Raw genomic sequence first — 9349 nt, 5'->3', positions numbered from 1 at the left:
CCGATCTTGTACGAGAGAGTAGTGGGCATGGAAGGCGTTAAATGAAGAAGAAATTGCTCACTGCGTCTGTTTCATGTTCATCAACTGGTCATATGTTTAACACTTTGGAGGACACGAAAAATATCATAGAATTTAGAAAGACAAAAACTACAGTAATAGAAATTAAAACCTCTTCTCTGTTATGAGCATGGTCACCCAAACGCATGTTGGACCCATTTTTAACTTTTAATCTTTGGTTATCATATTACTCTTTGTACTTTTCTTTATGCTTTATTTATGAATCATAATGCTCCTGCCTTTTCTTTCTTCTCTCTTGAAAGAAACATATTTTATTTTAGTTTTGTAAAGCTTGGGGATGAGCACCAGACTTTGAATGCTTTGTATGATCTCACTGCTGAGTGAAACTCACCTTTAACGTGTGTATCCTCTTCTCTCTATGATTATATTGGCATGGACATTTCTTTAAATCCAAGGTATAATAAAAGTAAAGGATAATAAGTTAGACATGAAGCAATATTTTTCCTTCTAATCGTACCAATTTGAGGGGATTGATATTAATGGATCATTTTTCTTCATAATTGATTCATCTTCTAACTCTAAGTTGAGCACGAATTTTTTATTTTATTTTTCTTTCATCGTACTTTAAAAACAGTAATTTATTGTTTATCCCAATCCAAGTCTATAAAACCAAACGAGTTCTGAGGGGCAGCGAGCATTTTACTTGTTCAAGGTCTGCTCCAATGTAGTTGTCAATTGCTCCCACCTTCCTACTTTCTCCCTTTCCCTAGTGCACATTTGGGACCATTGTCATTGGCATTGGTGCCAGTAATAGATGGATGACATGAATGCAATTGGGTCAAAACCACAGTATTCCAAATTTTTTCTTTCTTTCTTATATATGATCTCTTATTCTTCAGTCTCCTCTATATTGCCTCTAAATGCACCTTCACAGTGTTCTTTACCACATTTATTAGAGTTATTATTGACAAGAATTTCATCTTTGAGGAAAAAAGCAAAGCAATGTCATTTTATATAATCCCAAAATGATAAAATCCAAATACTAAACCCCAAAAATTCTAAGATATGCCAAAACCCTACAATGCCAACAACAAAATGCCAAATTCCAAACCGAAGTTTGCTAAATAGTCCTTAGACATCTGCACTTCATTACATCCCAGTTCAAACATAAATTAGTATAATCTATAGGTTATCAAATCAGCCCTCAAATTTAATTATGGTGGCAAACCAGTACTGTGAATGAACAATTGAAAAGAGAGGAGCTAATGAGACAAATATTACATATAATTAATCGTCATATGAGTCAAACTTGATACTTCTCACAACTTATAAGTAAAAAAAATACCAATATATAGATTGTAATACTAGTTGGTAAGCAATTGGCATTATCAAACTATTTAAGTATCTCATGCTGAAGGCCCATCCTCCTCAATCAATCAACGCGCTATTGTCACTGTTTTACATGTGTACGTAATTGTCATCAACCACAAATCTGCCTTTGGAGTACATGCTTTGTCTAGTTTTTCTTTACTTAATATCATAATAACGTATATAATCTAATTGGTATCATTTCTGCTAAGTACTCTTTGTTGTCGCATTGATTAAACTTGTTACATTAATCAGATAAGCAATCCTACCTGCCATGTTGAAAGTTGTCAAATCCTTGCTGCGCTCAGAAATTATATATGTTTACATCAAACCCCGCCAAAAGCACAAACAAAACAACACACAAAACACAAGATTTAAATGATTGGACTTATAGCCAATCTTTACGTTTGCGGGCATAGAACGAACACTTCTTTTTTTCTTTGAATAACTAGTACGTACTTAAGATTTTTTTTTTATTAAGGATAATGAGTTTAATAAAATTTTATACTGACAGCACTTAAACCCTGGTTTCTCCGGAGTTAATGGTATTGATTGCTATGTTTGGACTGCATTCGATCATTGGTAGTGAAGAAAAAAAATTTGCTGAAAATATAGATTTATTCATTTATTTTATATGCAAAGATGACAATTTATGGCAAGTCACGATTATTCATCATTTTTGGGCCCTGAAAGATTATGGGGAATTTCACCTTGTCCGTGGCTAGGATCAAGTAGACTTACCAGCTTGGAGCTTCGAACTTGAAACCTTTCATATTTTTTGTTTATTGGGGGCCGCAGTCCGTGCCTTTACTACTGGGCCACTTTCTGTGGTTATGAAAGTATTGATTTCAACTCTCTCAATCCTAATCGCAGTCTACCATGTATGGTACAAGAACTGGTTTCCGTAGAAGTACGTGAATGCATGTCAGCCGACATTCGTTTTGTTAAAGATGTTTGCTTTTTACACTACGACTTAATGTTTCCTTCATTCGTTTTCCAGACGTGCTTATTCATTGTTTGTATCCTCAGAGATATAAATCATAAATAGTTGCACTTTCGACCATGTCGTCAAAAGCACTTCTAAGCATACTATCATCAACATTGGCGGCAGTAATCCACGATTTTAATTCAAATAACCGAAATTCGATCGCTATGAAACGGTATGCAACTATTTATTAACCAAAACTTACTAACTTTAATTTATGTTTTGGGTTGTGCTTAATGAGTGGGTTCTTGCCGTGATATACCATAATCATGTTTGAGATGGGATGCACGTGTATCCATTTATTATCATTACAATAAAAAAGTCGTAAACAAAACACGCCTATCTTTAGTCGAAACCCACTCTAAAAATGTTTGATTTCTGATCTACAAAGTAAACGTAAAAAAGGAGAAGAAAAATGCTGCATGTAAAGAGATCATCATCTTATATATGCACCCAGCTCTCCCCAAGAAATTGAATAATATATTAAAAGGAGCTTTTTGAATAAGAAAGAAGAAGGCCACATAACCTTTTGCATGGTCTCCAAGAAACCATCATTAAGATTTTGAGGCTTTTAAGATGAAAGCCTTCAAAATATAGATGATCGTATCCGTGCATGCCAGCAAAACTGAGCTGGGTTTTTCTCCTAAAAAATGTCAGCTACTTTAAACTTATGTGTTTAGACATATATTCTTTAGTGGAATCTTCTAACTATTTTAACCCTTATGATGATGCGGAGTTTCTGCAGCTGATAGATATCAGCTGTACAAATCAAAGAAAAGGATTCTTGTATCATGCACTTTCATCATTGCTATAAGAGCAAATAGAGTGAATAGAAGAATAAGGAATTAATGGAAATCATTAACATTACTCTTGTTAATTAAGCACCATAATTGCTACGTCGAAGGGAATGTAAGTCAGAAGAAAGATTGATGCATGGTGGCCTGGTCGGAAACAGCCCTATTAATGCAGCAGGACAAAGAGAAGAAATCAAGCGATGGTAAACTGGAATCCACCAGAGACATATGAGAAAATTTCAATGTTTATTAATTGATAATATGAAAGATAACCAGCCATAGCACCCTAAAAGTTGTCTATATATAACGTCTATTAGCCTTAGACTTTCTAGAGTACAAATAGAAACAAAATGAACATATAGCAAGATACCGAAAAATATTCTAAAATCTTAAAATCTCGTTTTTGAACTAGTATACGATAGAATTAGACCAAAATGCCTATATGTCAGGGCAAAGCTCTAGGTCTTGTTTGCATCATTGTTCTCTTCAAAATAGAGGGTCACGGACCCAAATCAGACATTGAAGTCCAAATTTGAAATGCTTAGATCTTATTGTTGGATTTGAGCCTTTCAATTTGATCTTTAGTCAATTCCACCATCTAATCTATATAATTTACATTTAAGATTGTAAGTTGAACAAAGCTTCAATTAGGAGCCAATAAACACGTTGAAAAAAATAACAATATCTTGAATGAATTAAGAGCTATTGATCATCATTCCGTTACAATCGTGTACTGCAAAAAGTTATTATGTAGTCAAATTTTAAGTTAAAGATGAAGTAGAATATAAGAAAAAGGTTAATGATCAAAGGTTTGCACCTTCTTCTGAGGAAAATTCTTTTGATATTGTAAAAACCCTAGTGTGGGGATAAACGCAAAAAGGTTTTTTTCTTCTCTGTCTAGCATGAGCTTTAACATGTGTTTTTTTGGTCAACAGCTTTTACTTATCTAGATGCAGCCTTGCGATTGTAGAGTTACTATTCTTTAGCCTGTTTCAATCGTAAAAGAGTCCGACAATGTGACAAAAAATAATCATCGAGGGATCAGATATTAGTACAGTTGTTCCCTGCAAAAGAAGTGCCCATACATGATGTCCGCAAGTTCTTTGACCTAACTTACCGATCACGACCATTCAGTTGCCGCATTTTCTCTTCTTCCATGAGTACTTGTAGCCAAACAAATTCAACCATCTGTAGCTGTTTTATGCTTGTCCTAGTTACCTTCTTCTTTTTCTTCTATATAATGAGCTATTATTGACACTCTAAACAAATTCATGCTAGTATATATACATATGTCGTCCTAATTCCCAATTAAAAACTTCATAATTTAGTCCGATGTAAACAACTGATTGCAAATTCTGCATAGTTAAGATATAATCAGCATACTTAAGTTGAAATTTTCTTCATTTCCTTGGTGAAAAATTACGTGAAAAATTACGAGTATATATAGAAGTTTTTACTGTCTCGTTTAATTACTCCCCTTTCCTCCATATGCAAACCCTTCTTTTGCCCCTTGAATAAATTTATGAGAGGAGGAAGGCTCTAGTGTGACACGCACTCACTATAGGAATCAAGAATATAGTAGGAAGAATTCAAACGTTTTTTATTTTCTTTTGTTGTACAAGTTAGGTCATAACAATGAAACTGACTTTCACGCATGCGATTAGGAACGGTACATTCATTCATCTTTTTGGTAGTCTTCTTTTCTTCTTTCCTTAAGAAAATGAAAGAAACTTAAGAGAAAAATTACTCCTTTTTTTTAATAACAGAAAAATTACTCCTAGATTAATTGGATCTGTTTCCTTTCCCTTGCATCTCATAAAGAAAGGGATGAGGGTGATTCCAAAAACCAACTATTTTTACCAAGATCATTCCAAATGATCTGCACGTTCATATATACTTATATAGTGAGCATATGTTTGACGAAGTCTGGTAAATCATTCCGTGAAGAAAACTTGGCAAAGAAATTACCAATCGAGTAATATTGATAAACAATTGGATTCTGAAACAGTTGCATAATTATATTAATGCGGTAACATTTACTTTACATATCTACAGTTTTACACTCAGTAGTATGTCAAACATACCATCAAACAAAACATTTGAGCTATAATACTAACAATTAATTAACACCTTATGTTACAAAATACAACAAAAGGTGGTAATTAATTCATTAACACGTACATTACGTTAAAAGAAACACAAGAAAAAAAATTTAAGTGAAAATAAAAAAGCTAAAAGAAGCTGAAAACAGGAACAAAAATTCCTTGAGGGAGAAATCAAAAAGGTGAAGTAACTTTTAATCCAGGAACACAAGAACTACTTGTCCTCATTACAGATTCTAGGGTTTTATATATTTCATTCGCGCATGGTCTAGCCATGGGGTCACTAGCAGTGCAGTGAAGGGCTAGGTTCATGGTTTCCACAATCTCGTTCTGATTGCTCGACACGTGTTCTCTGATCATCGAGTCGGTCCAGACATCAAGATGGCAGTCTGAGTAGCAGTACCGAGCCCACTCGACGACGCTCTGGTGCGCGCCAAATTCAGTGTCACTGGGCCCTTTTCCGGTCAGCAATTCTATCAATACGAGCCCAAACCCATAGATGTCAGTCTTCTCTGTAATGCCGGCTTTGCTTTCTTTATCTTCTACAAAATGAAGCTTTAGAATTTAGTATAGAGCATTTCTAGACTTATAGATTGTTTGCCAAAAGAAAATAGATGGGACTGTGTTTTATTTGTTCAAATTTATTTATTCAAACATGTAAGATATGACATGTGTGTATATATATAGTATGTAGAGTTTAAACCAATGGATATGCATGCATGAATATATGTTAGTCAATTACGTACCCGGAGCAATGTATGCTGAAACAACGAATCCCTTGGAGTCCGTCCGAACTTGTTCGGAGAGACTCAATCGAATTCGAGGCTCATCTTTTGCGTCCACAATCACTTTCTCTGCCGACACACAACCAGCTACAACGCTCGGAGAGCAACAACAGTGCAAGAACCGTAAAGCCTTCGCAATTCCAACCGCAATTTTCCGGCGCTGATCCCAACTCAAATCCCTCATAACTTGACCCAACACTTTCCCTTCACAATACTCATAGAGCACATACGCACCGTTTTCGGAATGACATATTCCGATCAGTTTGATCACATTGGGGTGCCTAAGCTTCCCAAGTGCAACAATCTGTGACAATAAACTTGGTGGAATTGCTTTCACAGAATCCTCTTTTACCAGGAATTGCATTCCATTGGAAACTGATTCTCCTTTATATAAAATCCCAGTCTTTTCCATTGCAATGATATTACCTTCTTTGGCTGCCGATAAAATTTCATGAATTGTAACCGATCTAGAAACCCTCGATTCAAAAAACTGCAGCTCCCAAATCCCATCTTTGCTCTCCACCGTTTTAACCTCCAAATCCTTTCTCCTCCTCCTCATTAACACAAATAAATAACCGGCGACTCCAAAAGCCAATAATGCAACAAGAAAACAAGTGACAATAAACCACCAAGTAGGGTTTCTCTTAACGCCCTTGCACGGAGGTAGACCACTAATGGTGTCACTTCCGCCGCAGAGGTTGTTGCCGTCCACTGCGCTGGCATTTATGGCAAGAAACGCTGCTGTGGGCGGCAACATGCCGTGGAGTTTGTTGTGGGAAATGTTGACTTGAACAAGCGATACTATAGCTCCCAAATTCCGTGGAATCTCGCCCGATATTTGGTTTTCGGACAAATCTAGGTCCCCGAGAACCGGCATATCAGAGAGGCTAGTGGGAATCGTGCCGGTGAGGCGGTTGTGGCTGAGGTCGAGGCTCACGAGCTTTTTGCATGAAGACAATTGTTGAGGGATGGGACCAGAGAGTTCATTGCGAGAAAGCTTCAACTGCATTAGTTCCGACAAGTTCCGGAAACTCAGTGAGATAGTTCCCGATAACCAATTTTCGGACAAGTCCAAGTTCTCGAGCTTTTCGCTTCCGAAATTTTCCGGTAACTTCCCGAAAAATCGATTTCTCGCCATATTCAGCATTTGAAGAGAGGGCATGTCCCAATTTTTGTCATCGATTCTGCCAGAGAGATTGTTGCCCGAGATATCCAGGAAATAGACAAGTGGGAGTTTGGTGAACTCGGCCAATATTTCACCGGAAAGCCGGTTGTTCTGCAGTCTTACTCGGCTCAAGCTCTTGCAAAATGACAAACTTAGGGGGATTTCGCCTTCGAGTGAATTGGAGAAGAGGATGAGCTTAAAAAGCCGGCCTGAGTCGCATAGCGTATCAGGTATTTTTCCAGAAAGGTTGTTTGAGGAAAGGTCTAAGACAGTGAGGTTGTTTTGGTTTCCGAGACGTTTCGGGATTTGGCCCGAGAACTTGTTTGACCATAACTGAAGGACTTGAAGCCTTGGCAGAGAAGCCAAAGCGTTGGGAATTTTTCCTGTGAAGTTGTTTGAAAAAAGGTGGAGGATTTCCAAGTTTTGGAGTTGGAAAACACTTTCCGGTATCTCTCCCGAAAGAAAATTGTCACTAAGGTCTAGAGAAACGAGTTTCTCGAGACCAAATAAGGATTGTGGAACTGGACCTGTGAGTTTGTTTCCATAGAGGAAAAGGTACCGAAGATTAGAAAGGTTGCTGATTGTGTATGGGATTTCGCCGGTGAGGTTGTTGTAAACAAGATCGAGATGATTCAAGCCAAAAAGGTTACCAATTTGTCCAGGGATTTTGCCGGAGAGATTGTTGTAGCCCAAGTAGATCCACTTCAAGTTCTTCATTTGGCCTAATTGTGTAGGAATTCTTCCAACAAGTTGGTTTGAGGCCAAAGTTAAGTACTCCAAACTAGACAGGTTTGATATGGAACCAGGGATGTTTCCCACCAACAAATTTCCTCCAAGGTCAAGAAATTTCAAGCTCGAAAACGATCCGATGTCATTTGGGAATTTGCCTGAAATCATGTTGTTGGACAAGTCGAGTACCTCTAGGGTTGTGAGTGAGCCTTGTGGAACTGTGCCGGTTAAGTTGTTGCTGCTGAAGTTGAGATGGCGAAGCGAATTAGACCCGTTTATAAACACGTCTTTGGGGACTTGGCCGGATAGCTGATTGTTGGAGAGGTCGATGGTTTCGACTTGGGACAAGTGGAAGATGGAGGATGATATCTTGCCAGAGATGTTTCTTCCAGGGAGCTCGATGGCTTTGATGTTATTGTTGTCGTTGCATGTGATGCCATGCCAATTGCATAAAGTGTTGGCTGAAGTGTTCCAGTTTGAGAGGTAGTGTAAAGGGTCGTTGATATAAGCTTTGAAGGATAAGAGAAGCTGAAGCTCATCAATACCATCCAATGCACACGTATCATTTGAGAAGAAGAATAAGAACACGAGCATGCACCATAAGAGACGTGTTTGATGAGGTTGTCCCTTTTCCATCTTAATCATCACCTCAAATTAATTAATATCCACGTAAAACACACTGAAATGAGAGAGAGTGGTATTATTTAACGTATGATTAACACATAGTTCATATCTTAGCAGCTGATGTAAACGTTTTCATTCAAAATTAAAGAAATTCATTTCAAATTGACAAAACTACACGAAGAATATACTTACCACATTAACTTTCATGAAATTGTAATCAAACACGAACCCAGAATAGCTTTATAAGATCCTAGACAAAGATTGGACCAACACATAGTTAGATTATAATTATTATCTGAGTGAAACAAAATTGAATGAATATAAAAATAAATAAATAAATCTTTGGTAAAATGTCCATGACGTACCTATTATTAATTAGGGTTTACGTCTGTAGATGATGAAGAATACGTTTTTTTTTTCATTGGAAGAGAAAGTAGAAAGGATCGATTGGAGAGGGGTTGGAAATGAAACTATTTGGTGAAGAGGGTTCAGTGAGGGAGAGTGGGAGATTGGAGTGCTTAAATAGATGAGAGGGATTAAAAGATGGGGAAAGTGGGCAAGCAATTTGGAGATAATTACGAAATGGAACCTTGACTTTCTTTGGAATGATGGTTTGAAGTTTGAACACGAACGGTTGAAAGGGCAACAGGGACAGATGTTGGGAAAAAAGACTGATTTTGTCGGGTTAATTACTAAAATGCTCTTTTGACTGACCGACTAACTGGCATATATTTGTAACCGTTGAAGACCTTCCAAACTTTTTTATGTTTTTTCTCAAA

The 9349-nt window shown here is 37.0% G+C and overlaps 1 protein-coding gene across 3 annotated transcripts; it reads right to left on the bottom strand.

Annotated features, from left to right (window-relative positions):
• Positions 1-5162: 5162 nt before the first annotated feature.
• Positions 5163-9066, bottom strand: LOC103421151 (leucine-rich repeat receptor-like serine/threonine-protein kinase SKM1). Of its 3 annotated transcripts, XR_001788287.3 has the most exons (5): positions 8936-9066; positions 8763-8820; positions 6014-8625; positions 5343-5809; positions 5163-5295 (listed from the first exon to the last, which is right to left on the bottom strand). XR_001788287.3 is itself a non-coding variant. In XM_008359186.4 (4 exons), the coding sequence occupies exons 3-4, from the start codon at positions 8589-8591 to the stop codon at positions 5442-5444; spliced, it is 2946 nt and encodes a 981-aa protein (XP_008357408.3). In that variant the 5' UTR covers positions 8592-8625; positions 8763-8820; positions 8936-9066; the 3' UTR covers positions 5163-5441. The 3 variants fall into 3 exon arrangements, 2 of the variants coding, with proteins under 2 accessions (XP_008357408.3, XP_017183792.3); XM_008359186.4 differs by having other exon boundaries at positions 5163-5809; XM_017328303.3 differs by having other exon boundaries at positions 5163-5806.
• Positions 9067-9349: the final 283 nt, after the last annotated feature.

Source organism: Malus domestica, chromosome 08 (genome assembly GCF_042453785.1).
Source record: "Malus domestica chromosome 08, GDT2T_hap1".
NCBI classification, from domain to species: Eukaryota; Viridiplantae; Streptophyta; class Magnoliopsida; order Rosales; family Rosaceae; genus Malus; species Malus domestica.
Note: the sequence above shows the minus strand (reverse complement) of the source record. Positions and strands in the feature narration are given on the sequence as shown.

What these genes read in the sequence shown, in the direction of transcription:
- LOC103421151 (XM_008359186.4), bottom strand. Translation starts at nt 8,591, where the DNA reads ATGATTAAGATGGAAAAGGGACAACCTCATCAAACACGTCTCTTATGG. An exon ending in TTCAGCATACATTGCTCCGG is followed by an intron (nt 5,810 to 6,013) that starts GTACGTAATTGA and finishes TTCATTTTGTAG; the next exon opens with AAGATAAAGAAAGCAAAGCC.